Source organism: Hyperoodon ampullatus (assembly GCF_949752795.1).
Source record: "Hyperoodon ampullatus genome assembly, chromosome: 9".
Lineage (NCBI taxonomy): Eukaryota > Metazoa > Chordata > Mammalia > Artiodactyla > Ziphiidae > Hyperoodon > Hyperoodon ampullatus.
The window spans coordinates 13,173,112-13,195,727 of record NC_136922.1 but is presented as its reverse complement, the minus strand read 5'-3'; the positions used below and the strand labels follow the sequence as shown (position 1 = coordinate 13,195,727).

General features: G+C 41.3%; 1 protein-coding gene across 6 annotated transcripts in view; it reads left to right on the top strand.

The window, feature by feature from the left end:
- The window catches only part of SRPK2 (SRSF protein kinase 2), a gene marked incomplete at its 5' end in the record, with an annotated part of 230,134 nt that overhangs the window by 150,960 nt on the left and 56,558 nt on the right, over positions 1-22,616 (top strand). For all 6 annotated transcript variants that reach the window (XM_079711982.1, XM_079711986.1, XM_079711981.1 and 3 more), the window contains one exon: positions 6,602-6,753. In XM_079711982.1, coding sequence (XP_079568108.1) covers positions 6,602-6,753 — 152 coding nt within the window. The remainder of the gene's footprint in view (positions 1-6,601; positions 6,754-22,616) is intronic.

Here is a 22,616-nt window from a genome sequence, read left to right as displayed (position 1 = left end):
TAGGGTTGTTTAGTTTTTCCTCACTTTACTAATAGAGCAAATGTACATGAAAAATATAATATGAAGTCGATAAGCATGATAAAATAATATTAGTATTCTAATGTAATATTTAAAGAAAAAATATATTTTTTTACCTGCATTTTTATGATAGCCCTATTTGGAGTAATGATTAGAATATTTAGTTATGTTTTATGTAGGGCAAAATAAATATAGTTCTTTGTGAAAAATATGAATGACTAGTTGGCATTTTGCTTTCTAAATTTTTTATTCCAGTCACTGAGTTGGTACATTTTCTTATGTATACATACACGTTCTTAAATTACTAGTGCCTTATAGAAACTTCAGATGATTAGATAAGACTCTCTACTTTTTACAGAACTACATGTTATTTTTCACTGTGAATGTACTAGGCATTTGTAAAAGAGACCATGCATATAGATTGCTTAAATCTAAATGTAGATATTTATGATTTTTCTTGGAAGCATATACTTTATTAAGGTATAAGGTGGATATTAAAAGGTATTATATAGTCGTATAGGCTTTTGCTTTTTAAAAAACAGCTTTTTGAGTTATAATTCAAATACCATACAACTTAGACATTTAAAGTATGCAGTTCAGTATTTTTTAAGTATATTCACATGGTTGTATAACCATCACCACATGAGAACATTTTCATGCCTCCTGAAGAATCCCCCGTATCTGTTAACAGTCAGTCTCCATTTCTCTTCTCTCTTCCCCTGCTCCCAACTCCAAGCAACCATTAATACACTCTACAAATTTCCCTATTCTGGACGTTTTGATATAAAATGGCATCATTCAACATGTGTTCTTTTCTGACTCGTGTTTTTCATTTAGCGTAATGTTTTCAAGGGTCATCCTTGCTGTAACATGTATCATCAGTACTTCATTTGTTTTTATTGCTGAATAATATTACATTGTAAGGATATACCACGTTTTACTTATCCATCTATCAGTTGATGCACATTTGGGTTGTTGCTGCGTTTTATCTATTCTGAATAGCACTGCTATGAACATTTTTACACAAGATTTTGTGAGGTCAAATGTTATCATTTCTCTTGGGTATATACCTAGGAGTGGAATTGCTGGGTTTTATGGTAACTCTAAATTCAACCTTTTTCGGAACTACCAGATATTCCAGAACAGCTGCGCTATATATTATACTCCTGCTACAACGTATGATGGTTCCAATTTCTTCTTTCTTGACAATACTTGTTGTTGTCTGGTGTTTTTTTAATATAACCATCCTATTGGACGTGAAGTAGTATCTCATTGTGGTTTTGACTTCCCTTTTCCAAATGACTAATGATGTTGAACATCTTTTCATGTATGTGCTTATTGGTCATTTGTATATCTTCTTTGGAGAAATGTCTGTTCTACTTCTTTAATTTTTAAAATTTGTCTCTTTATCGTCGTGTTACAAATTTCTTTTTATATTCTAGATACAAGTTTCTTTAAAGCTGTATGATTTATAAATATATTCTTCCATTCTCTGGGTTGTCTTTAGTTCTTTTTTTTTTTTTTTTTTTTTTTTTTGCGGTACGCGGGCCTCTCACTGTTGTGGCCTCTCCCGTTGCAGAGCACAGGCTCCGGACGTGCAGGCTCAGCGGCCGTGGCTCACAGGCCCAGCTGCTCTGCGGCATGTGGGATCTTCCCGGACTGGGGCGCGAACCCATCTCTCCTGCATTGGCAGGCAGACTCTCAACCACTTCACCACCAGGGAAGCCCTGTCTTTACTTTCTTGATGGTGCCCTTTGAAACGCAAACGTTCTTAATTTTGTTCAAGTCCAGTTTTATCTTTTTTTTCTTCTATTGCTTATGCTTTTAGTATCATATCTAAGAAACATTGCCAAACCTAAGGTAATCGACATTTACTCATATTTTTTTCCTGCAAGTTATTAATTTTTAAAAAAATATTTTTATTTATTTATTTGGCTGCACTGGGTCTTAGTTGCATCACGTGGGATCTTTTAGTTGCAGCATGCGGGATCTTTTAGTTGCGACATGCATGTGGGATCTAGTTCCCTGGCCAGGGATCGAACGTGGGCCCCTGCCTTGGGAGTGTGAAGTCTTAACCACTGGACCACCAAGGGAAGTCCCAAGTTATTAATTTTGAGCTAATATTTATGTATTTATGTGAGGTAGGGTTACAACATTATTTTGTATGCAGATAGCCATTTGTCCCAGTACCATTTGTTGAAAGACTATTCTTTCATCATTTAGTAGTGTTGGCACTGTTGTTGAAAATATTTATGAGCTTTTCCCCCCACGGCTTATGTGCTTCTAGTAATTCTTTTTTTTTTTTCCTGGCCACACCGCATGGCTTGCAGGATCTTAGTTCCCTGACCAGGGATTGAACCCAGGCCACAGCAGTGACAGCGCCGAGTCCTAACCACTGGACCACCAGGGAACTCCATATTAATTCTTATATGTAATAACTTTTTTGGTTTGTTTTTTGAAATAACTTCTTGATGGTTTTCAGTAGGATTAGTGAAAGTTGTCTTTTTTTTTTTTTTAATCGCTTGATGTATTTCATGAGTATACACTTGGTGAGATCACCTCTTGATCTTTTAAGCAGTTGAGATTTAACCAGGCTTTGAGGTGCTGTAGAAGCCACCAGAGACCACTTTGAAGAAGCCAGCCTTAAAGACAGTGTGGCATCATTCTCTCTTACGTACATCTGCCCTAAGACAAATTTACTGTGTTTTTCCTGTGCGGTAGGCAGTAACAAGGCTGGATGGAATGAAAAGGAGTCAGTGATTGGACTGTAACATTTCGTAGTTACAGTGTACTTATCTTACTATGATGAACTGGGTAATTTGAGAGTTGGTGATAATTGGTGTGAAGCAGATTACTGGGAGAAGCCTCAGAAAAAAAATATTCACTGATGTGACCAGGAATCTCTGCCAAGACACTCCTCTGCTGTTGTTGAACCTGAGAGTCTAGAGTGGTGCCATCTAATAGAAATGTAATGTGAGCCTCATTTGTAATTTAAAGTGTTCTAGTAGCCACATTAAAAAAAAAAAGCAGATGAATTTAATTTTAATAATTTATTATATCCAAAGCATTATTATTTTAACATGTAATAAATATAAAATTATTAATAAAATGTTTTACATTTTTTTGTACTAAGTCTTGGCAATTCAGTACGTATTTTACACTTAGAACACATCTCAATAAGGACTAGGCACATTTTCAGTGGTCAGCACCCACATGGGGCCAGAGGACAGCAGAGTTCCAGATGTTTTGATATGATAGCCAGTCAAGATGTTACATCAACATTACTCAACTTCCTCTGTGTTTCAAGGTACCCTGACTCATCCCTTTAACTTGATAGAACTGGCTTTGGGGGAACTATCTGCCTGCCTGTTCAGCATGGCCCTCCCTGACACCAGAGGGTCTGAGAATTTTGTTAAGCAGGTGACGTGGCAACTCACCAAGAGACACACATTATGATAAAGATACCTGAGCCTCTCAAACGAGAGAAAATGGGCATGTGAAAATTAGAGTCTCTTCTCCCTTATCGGAGATAACAGTCTATTCCATTGAGGTAAAGATATATGTAGCAAATGCCACCGACGAAGTGGTGCTCACATGGGCAGGATTTTGCCACCCTCCCTCTCCCCTCCCTCCCCCCCCACCCACTTGTCAGTGTCTGGACGTAGGTTTCTTTTGGTGACGATTAAAAAATTTTTTATTGGAGCATAGTTGATTTACAATGTTGTGTTAGTTTCAGGTGTACAGCAAAGTGAATCAGTTATACACATACATATATCCAGTGTTGGTTTTTTAAAAGATTCTTGTCCCATGTAGGCCATTGCAGAGTATTGAGTAGAGTTCCCTGTGCTATACAGCAGGTCCTGATTAGTTATCTATTTTATATATAGTAGTGTGTATATTGTCAATCCCAATCTCCCGATTTATCCCCCCGCCCCGCTCATCCCCTGGTAACCGTGAGTTTGTTTTCTGCATTTGTGAGTCTACTTCTATTTTGTAAATAAGTTCATTTGTACCCTTTTTTTAAATTCCACATATAAACGATATCATATATTTGTCTTTCTCTGTCTGACTTACTTCACTTAGTATGATAATCTCTAGGTCCACCCATGTTGCTGCAAATGGCATTACTTCATTCTTCTTTATGGCTGAGTAATATTCCATTGTATACATGTACCACATCTTCTTTATCCATTCCTCTGTTGGTGGACATTTAGGTTGCTTTGTCTCTGGACATGTCTATGATGATCACAACTGACATGTAGTGGCTGGAGGCCAGGCTGACACCATTCTACAGTGTACGAAACAGCACTCACAGCCGTGAGTTTCCTGGCCCAAGTATCAGTGGTGTTGATCGTAGCAGTGCCCTGCAGCAGTGGAACAAGATCTTCTAGTTCTTCCCTTTTCATTAGTTGTTACATAGTCTCCACAGGGAATATGTGTTGTTTTGGGGTTGTTTTTTTTTTTTAATTTAGAGAATCTCTTCATTTTTTCATATAAAATTTCTTAGGAAGAAATAGTCAACTTTGAAAGTACTTTTGGTTGAGCAAATTTGTCAAAGAGATAGATTCCACCCCCAGGAATGGGTCATGTAAATCTTTTCTCTGACCTCGTCCCTTTGGGGAAGCGTTGAAACTGGTGCAGTTCCTCTCCTACCTCCCCTTCCTCAGGCCTCTTTTCCCTAGGACCGTTTTATTTTCAGTAAAGGCATGTCTGTTAAAAAGAAAATGAGCATTTGCAAGGCTGCCAGAAAGATGACTGCACTTCCGTAAGGTCTCTTGGGATTTTTTTGGAGGTCCTGGCAGTGATGTTGGTGTTTGGTTGTGATGACTCCCTTTCAGTACTCCATCATGAGGCATGGTTAATTCAGAATGTTATCACCACCATTGTCCTAATGTCTGTTACCTAGGGAGCTGTAACTGCGAGTCTCCGTACATTCTAGCAAGTAGAAATCACTGCAAGTCATTTTCAGATGATAAACGTTCTTTAGTTGTCCTGCCAGAGGTCATCGTACTTGCCAGTGCTGACCTTGAAGGTTACCTGTGGGCTGTGAGCCCCCACCCCATCCTCATGACTGCCGGTGTTTCTACTGCCTTCCTTCGTCTGCTGTGGCACTTTGAGTTTTTGGTGGCAACCCACGTAAATGAGCTGTAACTACCTTAGGCTGAAGGCAGTGTGCTAAAGGCTATTTGGGGGCTCCTAGATTTGGCAAGAATTTAGAGGTTCAGCTTAGAAAGGGGCAGGTCCTCTGACCCTGCCTCTTACTAGCAGCTAGGATGAGTTTGCACCCTGTGATGGCCGACTTTCTCAAGCAAGGTTCCACGGCTCTGTGCCCTAGGCTGTACCACAGTGAGGAGAGAGGACTGGAGCCAGTCTTTCATTGTGCAGGGAGTAGCAGTGTTCCAAAACATGCTTTTAGAAAGGGAGCGTCAGTACTGGGCAGGCCCAAAAAAATGGCCATTATCTACCACATCAGCGTCTGTGAGTTTCCCCTTCCTTGCTCCCCAGACTAGAGGCCCTCTGTTCATCCCACTGACACTGCCTCTGGGAAGCAGTCCATCAGCCGAACCCCCTTGCCTCTACCAGTCGGTATCTTTTCCCTCTTCACTTTTTATCTGTAGAGCTGTGGCCAGCTCAGGGAGAGCAGCGGTGGTCCTGTTGTTAGGGCAGCTTGCAGCTCAAGAGAGGTTCTGCATCCACTTGAGACTGTTGGTTCAAGATTCCCCATTGGGATATGGCTAGAAGGAGCAGTTAAATTTTATAAGTGAAAGCTTGATTTTATAGAATTGCATTATGAATGCTTTACTTCTAAACAAATGTATTTAATATAGCCTGAGTTATTCTAGATATCTGAAAGGTTTACATCTGTAACCTCTTAGGTTGTTTGTTTGTTTTTAGTATTATAGGTTTTCCTATCTTTTGTAAAAGAGTATACTAAACATTTAGCCTTTTTGTAACCATTAGAAAGAACCATTGGAAGTCTTGCATTGATGTATGGATTGTATTTGTATTTGACTGCAGTGGATGTTTTCTTTGTTTAATTTCCAGTTTGGGACAGTGTTCTTGTCTTGCTAAGCAAGGTGTACATTACAGTATACATTAGTTGGCTTTAATGAGTTATCCTGGAAATCTAACCACATTCCTACTGTTTCTATGGGGAAAGGAATTCTGATTTTAAAATGATGGAAAATAAGCCCTTTTTTTTAAAGTCCAGGGTGGCTTTCCTCTGTCTTTTTCTAATCTCTGAGGGATGTGTTCTAACTACTAAGGCTGTGTATTGTGGGGGGATAACTCTTTTTCACTTACAATTCATAATATTATCAAGACTTAAGAAATAATGACGCTTGGAGTGAAAACGGGCCTGCAGAAGTATTCCTTGGTTAATAAGGGTAGTCACTCCCCCGCCCCCCGCTTGTGTTTTGAAACATTACTTGAATTCAGCTAAAGTGGCTGAAGTAACATTAATCAGCATCTCTTCTTAGTGTGTGACAAATTTTATGTTTTCCCATATTAAGAAACTCTCAAGTGTATTCATAACGCAGGATTTACTTTTGAGTAAACAGGAATTGTCCTTTCTCTGTTTCAGGCCGGAGCCTCAACAGAAAGCTCCCTTGGTTCCTCCACCACCGCCCCCTCCACCACCGCCGCCTCTGGCAGACCCTGCGCCCCCGGAGCCAGAGGAGGAGATCCTGGGGTCAGACGATGAGGAGCAGGAGGATCCCGCAGACTACTGCAAAGGTGGAGTGCCCGCATGCCCGCCGGGGAGGACGGGGTGGGGGGGTTGATGACGCCAGCTCCCTGGTCGTTATTAAATTAGCCTCTTGGTGTCCATATCGTTAAAAACTTTTAGATCATTAAGTGTAGAATGCTACCTGAAAATATAAGAGATATCAGAAGGAAAATTTGTAAGGGAAAGAAAATAAATACATGTGTGCGTACATATGCTGGGGACTTTCAAGAGGATTTATATCCGCTGGTAGGATTAAAAAGATGGTATAAAGCAGGACCATTAAAGATAAAAACATAGTAAACCATCTGCGAAGAGAAGAGCACAGAAAGTAGAGGGTACGAAGCCCCTACGGGAGGAGCCAATTAAACTGCTGTTCTCTGCATTGGATTCGAGCTTCTTGGCTGCTAAGACTACTAAGGAACTGTTCCTTTCTCTGCGCAGCATTGAGTTACATAGCATTCATTGTGTGTGGAATGAAAGTCTGTCCATTTGTTTCCTGGTGTTGTACTCAACGAAAAAGACAGTTTGTGGGTTATGCCGTTGTGACGTAGTGGATTATGTTTTCAGCTGTGATTTCACGGAATACATAGCAATTATTCAAGTGGAGTATTCTTGTATTGACGTTTCGTGAAGACCAAGAGCATATAGCTAAACTGCTAAAAGGCAAGCATGTTGTGTGATGAGTATTGAAAACGGTTTGATCCAGACCCCATACTCTGTGTAGACTGGATCCCAAGAATCTAGGAGAAAGGAAAGGAAACGCAGTCCATTTGCTGCCTGTTCGTACTCACTTGGACTTTAATTCCCTCTAATAGAAAATTATCACAATCTGAATTCTTAGCTTCTGAATAGTTGATGAGACATATATCTGCTACAAATTAAGGAAAATGTAAATCAGATTCTATACGGCTTAAGAATAGATGGCAGGAGATGCACACATGTTCAGGCCATAAAGCATTAATGACTCTGGCTCTATTGTATCTTAGTATCAATTTATCTAGTGATTGCAGGCCCTTTGTGTGTTGGTTAATGTTAGATAGGAGAAAGCAAAAGTTAACATTCTGCTCTGAAAAGTTTAAGAAGGAATCTTCTGCTCTATGGAAGGAATCTTCCATAGGTGTCGATGTCTACACATAGAATCATGTTTTCCTTAGAAAATGGAATGTTTTCCATTTTCCACCATTACAGATGCTAAATCTTTAGCATTTGTATGAGTAGTGATCATGACCCCAAAAGTAAAGATCTATCTAATGCCTTTTAATATGGAAAAGAAGATGTTTTCCATCCTCCCTCTTAACCTGCATTTCTTCGTTTGAAAATGAAGTTATTTGAAGAGGAAATGCGGACAACTGTCTTGATTTTGCTGCTTAGGCCAAAACATTAGGCTGGTGTGAAGGAACTGTTCTCTTCGGGTCATAGGTTCCCCACTGCTGGAATGAGAATATTTGCCTCACACCTAGCTCTTTTGTGGTATAGACCATAACAGGTGTTTAAGATAACTGACAGATGCTTTCAAGGGGCCCATGGAGTTGATTGGGAACGTCCGGGAAAAGAACTGCCCCCCACCCCCCAGTAGAATAGGTAACTTTCCCACTGGAAACGGTTGAATTTAAGTTACCAACACGATGCTTTATCACCCCTGAGTACTTTAGTATGTTTTGCCTACAATCAAGTGCATTCTCCTATGTTAACCACAATACAGCCATCAAGATCAGGAAGTTAATGTTGTTATACTCCCACCATTCAGTCCTCAGACTCCATTCGGTTTTTGCCAGTTGCCCAGTATTGTTACTTTTGTGAAACCGATCCATTGAAGAATCACATTGCATTTTGTTTTCTTTTTCCCTTAGTCTGGAACAGTTCCTTAGTCTTTTCTGGGCTTTTATGGCTTTGACATTTTTGAAGATGTAGGCCAATTATTTTGTGTAGTGTTTTCTCAATTTGGAATACCAAAGTAGTGCTGTTCTGTGTGAAGTGTTCTTCTCATTGAAGCCTATCAGATAGTACGTGGTTTTGATTTATACCACTACAGTTGGTGTCAGTCACTTGTTCAGGTTGGTGTCTGCCAGACAGCTCTACTGTAAAGTTACTCTTTACCCCCTGGTAATTAATAAACATTGTGTTGAGAGTTACTTTGAACCTTCGTAAATATTCTTTTTTCAAGAATTTACTTCCTTCTTTCTCTTCTTTCTTTCTCTCCCTGTATTCTACCTATCCCCCCCTCCCATCCATCTGTCTGTGCATCTCAGATGTACTCATTCATAGATTTCCTTTTTACTCAGTGGGTTATAATCATTTACTCTCCTTATTTGTTTTGATGCTTAGATTTTCCCAAACTGGCCATGAGGAGCCCCTTCAGGTTGATTCTCTGTCCTTTTGAAAAGTTCATATCATTCTTTTCCGTTCCACACGTTATTTTTTCACTTAGTGTATATTAGAAGTCACTCTGTATCAGTACGTATAAAGCTGTGTCATTTGTTTTATTTATTTATTTTTTTAGTTTAGCGTAAATGTAAACCTTTATGTTTTAACTTAATTAAAAGATTTTTTTTTACACTTTTAAAGGTTACTTTCCATTTACAGTTATTACACACCATTGGCTCTATTCCCCATGTTGTGTACAGTACATCCTCGAGCCTGTCTTACACCCAGTAGTTTATACCTCCCACTCCTCCACCCCTGTATTGCCCTTACCCCCCTGCCCACTGGTGGTAACCATTAGTTTGTTCTCTGTATCTGTGAGTCTCCTCCTTGTTTGTTTTATTCGCTAGTTTGTTTAGTTTGTTGTAATTTTTGGATTCCTCATATAAGTGATATCATACAGTATTTCTCTTTCTCTGACTTATTTCACTTAGCACAGTGCCCTACAAATCCATCCATGTTGCTGCAAATGCCAAAATTTCATTCTTTTTAATGGCTGAGTAGTATTCCACTGTGTGTGTGTGTGTGTGTGTGTGTGTGTGTGTGTGTGTACCTTGTCTTCTTTATCCATTCTTCTGTTGATGGGAAAAGTCCCTATCATTCTTTAAATCCTTTCTTACTTTCAAATAAGATGTTCCTCGTATACACTATTGATACTATGTATAAAATAGATTACTAACGAGAACATACTGTATAGCAGCGGTCCCCAACCTTTTGGCACCAGGGACCAGTTTCATTGAAGATAATTTTTCTGCGGACCGGGGGTGGGGTGGGGGGATGGTTCGGTGGTAACGCGAGCGATGGGCAGCAGCAGGTAAAGCTCAGCTCGCCCGCCCGCCACTCACCTCCTGCCGTGCGGCCCGGTTCCTAACAGGCTGTGGACCGGTACCAGTCGGAGGCTTAGGGGTTGGGGACCCCTGCTGTATAGCACAGGCAACTCTACTTAATGCACTGTGGTGACCTAAATGGGAAGGAAATCCAAAAAAGAGGGGATATATGTATAGCTGATTCATTTTGCTGTATAGTAGAAACTAACACAACATTGCATAGCAACTACACTCCAATAAAAATTAATCAAAAAAAAAAAAAAAGAAAGAAAGAAAGATGTTCCCGGTTCATCTTGTATTATCTGTATGCCAGCCGTGGAATCAGCTCTCTCCACAAGGAGCCCTGGTTTCTTTTAATGAAGAACAGTATTTAGAAAACAAGATCTGGGCATTAGATGAGATCATTAGTATTGGGATGTCACTGCTTCTTGGTCTCTTAGCACAGAGCTAAGGACACACTTCCTTTATGTATATATTTCTAAATACTTATTTCTGTTTTTATTTATGCATATATTACAATCCATGAGTTTAATATATCTCATTTCCACTGTAATGCCGGAGGATTCAGCTCAGTTTTTTTTTTTTTTTTTGCGGTACGCGGGCCTCTCACTGTTGTGGCCTCTCCCGTTGCGGAGCACAGGCTCTGGATGCGCAGGCTCAGCGGCCATGGCTCACGGGCCCAGCCGCTCCGCGGCATATGGGATCCTCCCAGACCGGGGCACGAACCCGTATCCCCTGCATCAGCAGGCGGACTCTCAACCACTGCGCCACCAGGGAGGCCCTCAGCTCAGTTTTATCCTTAGCATATCTATAGTTTCTTTCTTTGGCAGTAAGAGACTAGGCTGTCATTATCCTCATTTTGTTTACTGACTAGGTTAATTTCCTTGTATGTCACTGCCGTTTTGGACACGTCTCCCCTCTCCTCAACACCTAGCCTGTCCTTAGACGTCCTTTGTCGCTTGGCACTACCTAAGGGCTGTGGAGTGAGAGTTCAGGAAGAGGGAAGAGGAGGGATGCCTTTCACAGTCTAAGGGAATGTCTTGCTTAGTCTGTGGAGGTGGCTTGTCTCTCTCCTGTCGCTTCACGTCTCTGCTTGTTTCCTTTGACTTCATTCTTGGAGAACCTCTGCCCCACCAGCCAGTTCTTAATAGTCCTGAAATAAAATAAAGCATCAACAGAAACAAAATATACCACATCTTTTCTCTCTCTTTACAAAAGACATTTTTGTTCATCATAGGAGTTATAGGTATTTTGGGGGTCGGAGTGTGGAAGGTCACCTGGAATCCCATCACCTACCTTTAGCTGCAATAAGCATTTGGGTTCCTGCCATTCTGAATCATTCATGACGAACCAAATTGTATCTTAACTTTTTACCTTCTTTTTACCTCTTTACCTTTTCAAGTCTTTCCTTATTCAAAGCTTGTGAAACTTAACACCTTTTTAACAAAAAGGCCACTATTTAAAGTTCTGATATTGCTAATGCATTATTATTCGCTCCTTCCTGTTGTACTTGGCAGTCTCTGTGGCCCGGGAGTCTTCTTTTCCTTTCTTCACAGCTAGCATGTTCCTGCCCACGAGTCCAGGGCGGGAGTATAGACTTTGGAGTCTGAAGGAGCTGGGTTCAAAATCTGGCCCTGTTGCTTTCCATTTCTGTATCCTCGGACAAGTTACCTTTGCTGTAGACTTTATTAGTTTCTTCATCTATAATATCATCTCTCCATACAGTAGAATATATAACAGCACCTATCACTGATGATTTTTGGAGGAATAAAATGAGATAAATATGTGAAGTAGGGCATACTACCTGATACATAGAAGATTCTTAAGAAGTACGGATTTTATTTTCCTTAGTTCTGTTTTTGTTCCATCATCCTCTTCTCGGGTGTGTCTCCGTCTGTACTTTTGTGCCGACCCCCTTAGCAGTCTTAGCTGCCTTGCTTTGTGGTACGCTTGTTTCTCTGGCCTCTGAAGACAGAGTGGTCAGCACCGCTTCTCTCTCTTCTTGTTTTTCTATGTTACCTCTGGTCGGTTGTCCGGGGCAGGAACTGTAGCAGCAGGCTGTGTGGTTTATTCCGACTTTTTCTTCCAAGCCCAGAGTATAACAAGGGTCAGGCACAGGGTCAGCCTGTAAGCAAACAGTTCTAGGAGGCCCTTGTGAAATATTGTACTTGCTTGCTTTTTTAAGCTGAAAGCCTCTTCATCAGGGCAAAAGCTCCTCCTCTGGGGGAGATTTTAGTCCAATGTGGGTTTTCAGAGTGACCTGTACCACCTGCATCAGGACGTTTCTAGGCTGGACTCTAAGTCTTGAATTTGAATCCTTGGGAGCGGGACCCGGACTCCAAGTATTTAACAGGTTCATCCCGTGATTTTTTCTGCACATTGAAAGTAAGGATGGCTCACCTGAGGCATGTACCATTCCTCTAAAGCTCCAAATTTGTGGCTAAGAGAAGTGACCCTTCCCTTCACTTCACACTGTGTGACTGATTTGCTGTGTAAGGGGAATTACTGCTTTGAACTACCTGTGTTCTAAAATTTCCCCAGCACGCTCAGCACGTATTTACTCCAAGGACGAGTAAATGGTGGAAGCAGGAACATTGCTTTGGTCTATCACGCTTGCCTGCCCCGACTGACTCCTCAGAGATCCTGTTTTGTGGCTCTCCTACATCATTTTTAGATGCGTTGGCACCTTGTGTACAGTTTATCACATGCATCGTTTCTGGAGACATCGATTTCAACATAGTTGTGGTCTGACTTGGTACTGAAGCGTGTCATTTCCTTATGCCTTCTTCGAATCCCTATCACATCTTTTTTTTTTTTTTTTTTTTTGCGGTACGCGGGCCTCTCACTGTTGTGGCCTCTCCCGTTGTGGAGCACAGGCTCCGGACACGCAGGCTCAGCGGCCATGGCTCACGGGCCCAGCCACTCCGCAGCATGTGGGATCTTCCCAGACCGGGGCACGAACCCGTGTCCCCTGCATCGGCAGGCGGACTCTCAACCACTGCGCCACCAGGGAAGCCCCCTATCACATCTTATTTAGGCCTCTTCCTTTATCACCCACAGTAGTCTCCACTCCCCACCCCCATAGCACTCATCGTGATGTGTGATTATACATTTATTTTTGCGTTGTTCCTGAGCTCCTTCTCCTCAGTCTGAAAGATTTCTTGTGGTCAAGGGCTGTATGTTTTGTTAATCCCACTGCATTTGAACCATCTACTGTGCAGTAAGTATTTCTGGTTGGGTGAAGAAATTGTCTCTGGTGTTAAGCTTCAACTAAGGGCAGAACAGCACTGGTGTTACCTGCGTATCTGAAAAGGCGTGTCAGGGTGAGGAGGTTGACATGCCGTGAAGGACACACAGGTCAGAGTACAAACACTTCATTTCTGCTTTAAATTTTCTTAAAATCATCCACAGTGCCCCCGAGCTCTTCTGTGGGAATTTGGGAATATCTCCTTCAAAACATAGGATAAACAATATGAATACTTGCACACTAGAAAAATGTCAAATGGCTTCCTTATACACAAATTGCCATTACCCATGTGTGTTCACTTTCCATTTGTGAAAAGTTTACACAGGTTGAATTTTACTACGTCTCAAAATTTAATGTTGGTGGTTATAATTTCTTATTGGTCTTGTTTCTCTCCCCAGAATCTATGACTTATGACTATCTTATAGCTTCATGTTTTTTGTTTTTTGTTTTTTTGTGGTACGTGGGCCTCTCACTATTGTGGCCTCTCCCGTTGCGGAGCACAGGCTCCGGACGCGCAGGCTCAGCGGCCATGGCTCACGGGCCCAGCTGCTCCGCGGCATGTGGGATCCTCCCGGACCAGGGCATGAACCTGTGTCCCCTGCATCGGCAGGCGGACTCCCAACCACTGTGCCACCAGGGAAGCCCCTGTTTTTTGTTTTTTTTAAGGAAAAAAAAGCAATATACATTACACGAAGTTGCCTTAGAAATGGTGTCATGTAGCTCAAGTATTTTATGACAATGTAGCCTTTTTAATTTTTTTTTTTTTACAGTAGTTTCCTGTTGGTTGTCTGTTTTATTTATTTATTTATTTAAGGTTTTTTTTTTTTTTTTTTTTTTTTTTGATGAGGACCATTTTTAAAGTCTTTATTGAATTTGTTACAATATTGCTTCTGCTTTATGTTTTGGTTTTTTGGCTCCGAGGCATGTGGGATCTTAGCTCCCGACCAGCGATTGAACCTGCATCCCCTGCATTGGAAAGCGAAGTGTTAACCACTGGACTGCCCGGGAAGTCCCTGGTTGTCTATTTTAAATATAGCAGTGTGTACGTGACAAGCCCAAACTCCCAATCTATCCCCACCACCCCCCTTCTCCCCTGGTAACCATAAATTCATTTTCTAAGTCTGTGAGTCTGTTTCTGTTTTGAAAATAAGTTCATTTGCATCTTTTTTTTTTTAGATTCCACATATAAGCGACATCATTTATTTGTCTTTCTCTGTCTGACTTACATCACTTAGTATGATAATCTCCAGGTCCATCCAGAAATGTAGTCTTTAGTTTCTGTTCTTTTTGAGATAAGTAAAAGATAACCTTTATTCATTCACAGTTCTTTTCCTTAAAACCACTAATGCTGCATGAATACTTAATTCACCATGGTTGTATGCATTTTCAAAAATTAGTAGGCTTAATTTGGCTTACTTGAAGCCTTGAGAAGAGACTCTGCTTATCTATATGAAGAAGGTAATATGCCCTTGAATTTATTACATGAGGCTTCATTGCATTCCTTTCTTGGAGACTGAGGCTATTCCAACACCTGTCAGGCCCCTTGCTGTGAATCACTACTGACATGGGTATTTATTGATCACTAAGCTTTAGTTAGCCTATCAATTGAATTCTTTGAGGCTTTCCTATATGTAAAGTGTTGTATTTTACTACAGAGGTTGTAAAGATAAATGAGAAACAGTCTGTATTTTCTAGGAGTTCATGGCCTCATAGACTTTGCCAGTAGAATATAAGCTCCTTCACAGCAGAGCCTTGCCTATCTTGTTGCTTCCTGCTTCTCACTAGAACCAAGATAGAACAATCTGTGGCCTGTTGACTATGGGATGAATGAATGAATGGGCTAGACTAAGAAGGTACTTAAGTGCCTTTCTTCACCTTTTTCGTGTGGTTAACTAATTATAAGAGGAGAAAAGGGAAAATTTGTGAGGATATGAAAGGAATGAAGTTGTATTTGGTTAGAGGTAAAAGAAAAGACTTTATAGAAAATGTAAAGGGGGCCTTGCCAGTTAAGAAGAATTGGACTTTGTTGATGGGGGTGGGCATTTCTCTGGCCAAATCCTGGAGCCTGGGAGAGGTGTCTCTGAGAAGCTTTTGTTTTCCTACCAAATGGGCAACATATAGATTAGGTTGAAGAGTAATTTGGGAGCACGACGTAGAGGATAGATATGAGGATGAGAAATCTATACATGAAGTAAATCAAAACATCATCTAGAAATACATTTTTTAAAAACCTGAAGGAAGGAAGAATGGAAAAAGAACCCTTGGGAGTCCCCTGGCTAGTGGGTACGATTTGGCGCTTTCACTGCCGAGGGTGCAGGTTCAATCCCTGGTCAGGGAACTGAGATCCCACAAGCCGTGTGGCCAAGAAAAAGGCAAAAGAACCTTTCTGGTATGATCAGCTCTCTTTTAAAAAAATGTATTTAGGGTGAAAGAGCTATACCAATATGTCAGCAGTAAGGTGTGAAGTTGGTGTGGAGGTTTCTTCTTTTCTGTGTACTTTGATGTCTAGTTGTTGTAGCACCATTTGTTGAAAAGACACTTCTTTCCCTATGGAATTGCCTGGTGCCTTTGTAAATAAATTCACCGTATGTATTAGGGTCTATTTATGGACTCTTTTCTGTTCCATTCCACTTTTGGTCTGTTTGTGCTCTTATTCCACACTGCCTTGATTTGTGTAGCTTTATATAGTAAGTCTTGAACTGGGCAGTGGATGCCCTCCAACTTTGTGCTTCTCTTCCAGAATGGGTTTTGACTTGTCTAGTTCCTTTGTATTTATGTATAATGTCAGCCTCAGCTTATAAATACAAATATTCTAGACGTGTCTTTAGTAGTATTGACCTTCTAATCCATTGTAGAGGAGCCAACTTTGCCATCCCTGAAGTCTCTTTGGCATGTGGATTATTTCCAGCTGAAAAGGCCCAAAAGACTCAGGAAGAAACTTTGACTTTCCCCCAAATGCCTAAAAGAACTTAGATAGAGGGTATGTTCCCTGACAGGAATAGACTGTCATCAGAGGTGTCTGCAAAGAATGTGAGCCAGGTGTGATGGAGGAGTCAGCAGAGCCTAGAAATCAGAGTCCACTCTGTGTCTGTGTCACAGCCATTTACCAAGTATGTGCTTTTCCATCTCCATGTGAATGGCCTTCCTTCCCTTTGAAGTCCCAAATCACTACCCCCAACATCCTGAAGATGGTATTTAAGATGAGGGCTTTGGTCGTTTTGGAGAGTTACTCAGTTTTCCTGGGCCTCTCCCGTGTATACAGGTCATTAAACTGTTCTTTGATTTTCTCCTTTTAACCTGTCAATTTAATTCTTAGACCAGCTACAACAACCTAGAAAGGTAGAGGAAATTTCTTCCTCCCAGACACCACTAACATCTCTGTGTCCATTTATTACCAAATTGGTCAACTGGACTCACGCCAGGGTTCTAGCCCAGGCCGAGACCCCTGATCTCGCCCAGAGAGGTTCTTTTTCCATCAGATTCATGCAGCCGTAATGAAACCCTTGCTGAGACTGGAACAGCACACACTTTATTCAATGGCCAAAGAAAGGAGAAGCAGGAACTTAGTTCACAAATTAACTTCTCAAGCCAATCCAGGTGGAGACACCAAATCTATAGGCGGGTAGAGGTAAAATGGAGGGATTTGGGTAGAGTGAGAGGAATATTCATGCGTTATCAGAGAACAGGAGTGTGGTTTGGACCTGAACTGATGCAGCTCTCCTCTTTAATCCTTGTTTGGGCTTTTCTGGTTGTTGTCATGGCAGTCGTAACTGTCAAGGCACTGAGGGGTGTGTCATTTAGCATGCTAATGTATTACAGTGAGTGTATAATGAGGCTTATGGTCTGCTGGAAGTCAGATCTTCCGCCATCTTGGGCCTTGTTGGTTCTAACCGGTTCTTTTTTTTTTTCTGTTTGCAGCGTCCCCCTGAAACTTAGAGTAATTGGTTTCTAGAAAAAGATTTTTTTAAAAAAGAGTAATTGGTTTCTATTTGAGGGAGGGGCTGGCATATGATTCTGGGGCCACAGCCTTGGTAACACATTTATTTAGGTCTTTAATTTCTCTCAGCAATGTTTTATGTTTTTTTAGTGTGGAGGTCTTGTGCATATTTAAATTTTTTCCTCGCTTTTGTTTTTGTTTTTTGATGATATGTAGAAATATAATTAATTCGTTGACCATGTGTCCTGTAACTATGCTAAATTTGTTTACTAATTCTATTTGTGTGTGTGTGTATTCTGTGTAGAGTTTTTGGACTTTCTGCACAAGCATTTATCATTTCACTGCAAATAGTTTTCTTTTCCTTAGCCATTCTTTATGTTTCTTTCTTGCTTCATTGCTTCATCCATGCACACGATTGAATAAAAGTGGTAGGAGAGGACATCCGTGTCTTGTTTCTGATCTTACAGCAAATGTGTAGATTTTCAAAAAGATCTGTTTCTTAGGTTGTGATGGATCCCATAGACTTAAAAATAAAATGAAAAGCATAAGGCTTACAAAAAGAAAAAAAGTAGAAGTCTTCACAGCCTTGGAGTAGGGGAAGATTTTGTAGAGAGAATACAAGAGGTATTAAGGTTAAAAAAATTAAAAATTGGATTTCATCCAAATAAAAAGTCCTTTGCTGATTAAGAGACATTTTTAAAAATGAAATGACCAGCTTCAGAGTAGGAGAAAATAATTGCAATATATATAGTTGACAAAGACCATGAATTGGAGACTACATCAGGAAACTAAGATTTTGGAGAAATGTTCTTTGTATTAATTAGGGCATATACATTTTTCAAATATTAGGGAATTGTATATCTAGACTGCAGGATTGGATTTCTCTATCTCTCTTTTTTTAAACTTTGTCTTTTATTTGTTTTCTGCATTGAGCTTATATTTCTTTGTAGATAGAAAAAAATGTTTAAAGAACTTAGCAGTGAGGAACCATTTGAGGTTTTGAACAGGGAAGTGCTGTTCTTAAGGAAGAATAATTTGAAATCTTAAATGACTGGAGTTGGAGAGAGAGAATATGTATATAAGGAGAAGATAAAAGCAAACAACATCACAGAGATAGCATCTTTATCACTTGATAAACTATGGCACATAGAGGACAACAATGAGAAAAATTCTGAGTCTTCAATTCTGGGGTGAGTGGAAGAAGAATAGTACTTCCTGGGCATCATGGGGAAAAAAAAAAGGTCTCTGAATTTTGAAACTGCTTGTCTTTTCTTCTTAGTTTCAGATATCATTTGGCTGTTCAAAAGCCCAGAGCCAAATGTGCAGTCCATCTCTTAACAACTGAACAGGGATTTACAGCATGCATTCTGTGTCCTAACTTCACTGCAGCATTATTTGTTTTATTTTTTCTGGGCTATTTTTTCTTCACCCCAGTTTCCTTCTAATTTTATATCTTGTATTGTGGTTTTATAAACTGCCTCAACTCTTTATTGAAAAGAAGTGGATTTGGTACTATTAACAGGAACAGTGAAATCACAGTTGGTCTGGGGAAATATGGATGAGTTTGACTTTATTCATTTGAATTTAACGAAACTGGTGGAAAAATCAAGAAGGCAGCTGGAGATACGAACCTGGGGCTCAGAAGAGAGGGCAAGCAGACGGTGTAGTAAAGAATTTAACATTGCTGAAAGAGAAGTCTGGCTTTTGCCCTAAACTCCTAGGTGATAGTCTCTAAGCGCTTGGAATGTCTGCCTGGTTTGTGTCTTCTTTATCTGGGCCTTGGGCCACACAAAGTAATCTAACAGTGATTGGTGCTGGGTGGAGGCTTTTGGCACTTGTGAACCCTGAGGTTTGCCATGTTGCCAGTCCACCATGTCTACATAACGGAGCCCTAATAAGAACTCTGGGCCCCAAGGCTTGGGTGAACTGCTCTGGTTGGCAGTACTGTGTGTGCATTGTCATGTGTCATTAACTGGAGGAATCGACAGTGTCCTTTGGGAGAGGACACTTGGAAGCTCTGAATTTGGGGCCCTCCTTGATTCTGCCCCAGGCGTCTCTTCCTTTGACTGACATTAAGTGATAGCCCTTATGCTATAATAAACTGTAACCATGAATTTAACTGCCTTCAGTGTCTTCCGTGAGTTCTTGTCACATATTAATTCCTGGAACTGAGCACGGTGTTTGGGCGCTCCAAACCTGCAGCTGGTGTCAGTAGTGAGGGTGGCCTTTGGGACCCCTAGACCCTACAGTTCTGTCAGAAATGAGCGTGGTCTTGTGGACTGTTCCAGACCTTATACAAGTATATAAATTTGGTAGGGAAACAAATTGTATAAGGAGTGTTAAGTGAATAAAAAAGAGGCAGGGAGACGGTTCAGTGAGAAGCCTTTGAGAAATTGCGTGGGGCACAAGAGGAGAAAGAACAAGTGGAAGAACAGACAGAGCAGTCAGGCAGGCAGGAGAGCAACCAAAGGGGTGTGTTCACCGTGACGGCGCAGGTGGCGGAGCTGTGAAGGTACAGCTCTGTTACGCTCAATGAAAAATTCCTCGACACGTTCCGTTGTGTAAACTGATTTTCATTTTTTGAGTGTAGATGGAGTCTTGCTCGCGCTCATTCTAAACGTCAGTGGCTCTTGTCCCCGCCTGTCAGCCCCCTGCATAGTCTGTGCCCCTTTGGATCTGGACATCCCCAGAAGAGGCGCCGCAGGATCTGGGCCAGGGTCGCCATGTGACGTTTGTCCTGATCTTTCCCGCGCCTTGTTCCTGTGGTGCTGCCGGCACCCGCTGTGAGGTGCTCTCGTCCGTGCCACCGGGGCTCTCCCCGCTGTACTCAGAACGAGAGCAGGATTGGGTGGCATAGGTAGTGAGAGGGCCCAGCCCAGATGCCCCCATGCCTGTGCCCCTGCACCCTGCCCTTTGTGGGCCCTCCAGCTGGCCCACAGCCCTTCTCTCCGCTGGCCTGCACCGCTGGTCCCTGGAGTCTGGTTTCAGAAAGAGTGCACAGTCAGCGTGACGGCTTCGCTTCTCGTCTTTCTCTGTCCCATCGTCCCTCACCCCCTTGTGGGCTCACTGGAGCATAAAATCCCTTCCTTTTCCTAGCTCCAAACAGAAACATTCTTGCACTTTGCCTCCCTGGGGCTGTACACTAATTCCCTGGGCAGGCCCAGGCATGTTTGATTCTTATTTGACATCTAAGGTACGATTCTAAATATTACAAACAGAGCCTGGTAATGGGGCAAGTTTTGGAGTAATTTATTTGGTCTCTTTCTTAAAATTTATTTTTACTGAGATATAATTGATGTATTTAAGTTTTAAGGTGAACATTGTGTAGGTCAAGGTGTTTATTTGATACATTACATATTGCAAGATGACTGCCACCATACACCTCTGTCATATCACATAATTATTCTTTTTTGTGGTGGGAACAGTTAAGATCTTGTTTCTTAGCAGCATTGAAGTTTATAATACATCATTGTTGTCTATATTTTCTCCTTAGTTTCCCATCTGAGGCTAGTATAAAAAAGGAGTGTATTCTTAGGTACCTTATCCAGGTTTTTCATGATGATTTCTCTCTCTCTCTGTATTGGATCCTGTCTCAACCTGGAATTTAAAAGATTATAATGAAATAAAGAAGTTTCAGATTTTGTTGGAGTTTTTTGGTCTATTTTATATTGACTAGGAAGGAGTAATTGAAAATTTGCTATTTTTTCCCACATACAATTTGTTTTTATTGATTACATAAGGTACACCCCTCTAAAGGGTACACTTCAGTGGTTTTCAGTATATTCACAGAATTGTGCACTACTGCCACGGGTTCCAGAGCATTTTTTTCGTGCCCAGAAGAGACGCGGTTCAGGAGCAGTCAGTCCCCGTTCTTCCCTCGTCCCAGTCCATGGCAGCTACTCATTTACTTCCTGTCTCTGTGGATTTTCTTATTCTGGACATTTCATATAAACAGAATCATATAGCCTGTGGCCTTTTTGTGACCGGCCTTTTTTTTTTTTTTTTAAAGCATGTTTTCAAGTTTTATTCATGTCGTAGCATATATTAGTACTTTATTCCTTTTTATTCTGAATAATATGTTCTGTAGTCTGGGTATATCACATTTTGTTTATCCATTCATCAGTTGATGTGCATTTGGGTTGCTTCACTTTGGAGCTATTTTGAATATGCTACTTTGAACATTTGTATATTAATTTTTTTTTTTTTTTTTTTTTTTTTGCGTTACGTGGGCCTCTCCCATTGCGGAGCACAGGCTCCGGACGCGGAGGTTCAGCAGCCATGGCTCATGGGCCCAGCCGCTCGGCGGCATGTGGGATCTTCCCGGACCGGGGCACGAACCCGCGTCCCCTGCATCGGCAGGCGGACTCTCAACCGCTGCGCCACCAGGGAAGACCTGTATATGAGTTTTTGAGTGGACATATGTTTTCCATTTCTCTCAGATGTATACCTAGGAGTAGAATGGTTTGGTAATATTATAACTCCATGTGTAACTTCTTGAGGAACTGCCAGATTGTTTTTCCAAAGCAGCTACATCACTGTGTATTCCTGCCAGCATGTTATACAAGGGTTACAGTTTCCCCACATCCTCACCAGCGTTTGTTACTCTTTTTTATTTTGTCCATCCTAGTGGGTTTTAAGTGGTCTCTCACTGTGGGTTTTTGTTTTTTTTTTGTTTGTTTGTTTGTTTTTTTGCGGTACGCGGGCCTCTCACTGTTGTGGCCTCTCCCGTTGCGGAGCACAGGCTCCGGACGCGCAGTCTCAGCGGCCATGGCTCACGGGCCTAGCCGCTCCGCGGCATGTGGGATCTTCCCAGACCGGGGCACGAACCCGCATCCCCTGCGTCGGCAGGCGGACTCTCAACCACTGCGCCACCAGGGAAGCCCTCGCTGTGATTTTGATGTTGATTTACCGAATGACTGTTGATGTTGAGTATCTTTTCATGTGCCTATTGGCCATTTATATATCTTCTTTGGAGTTGCTGCGTTAAGTATGTGCGTGTGTGCATGCACATGTGCAAACGTGCACACACACGTGTTATTGCTAAGGTTGTGGCCCATGAGTACACATGTTGTTCAAATGATGAGGATGCGTGAGAGTTTTCCTTCACTCTCAGTACCTGGAAAAGCTGTACCATTACCGTGTCACAATATGTTGTTGATGTTTTTAATACCATGACTGTTGTGCTGCCCCTGTTTCCTTGTTGGCTTTCAGTGTTAGGAAGTACTGTGTGAATTGAGGTTCATACCTGCAGTTCTGAGTGATCTTAAGTATATACTACTATAGCTATTTATTTAAACTCTTATTTGCTAGTTCAAAAAATTATTATGAAAGTGGTACATGGTAGTGTTAAAAAAATTCAAACAAAATAGGAAGCAAAAAATTAAAATTCTCAGTTTTTGTATTTGACACTCTGTTCCACAGTCAGCTTCTCCAAGGTGA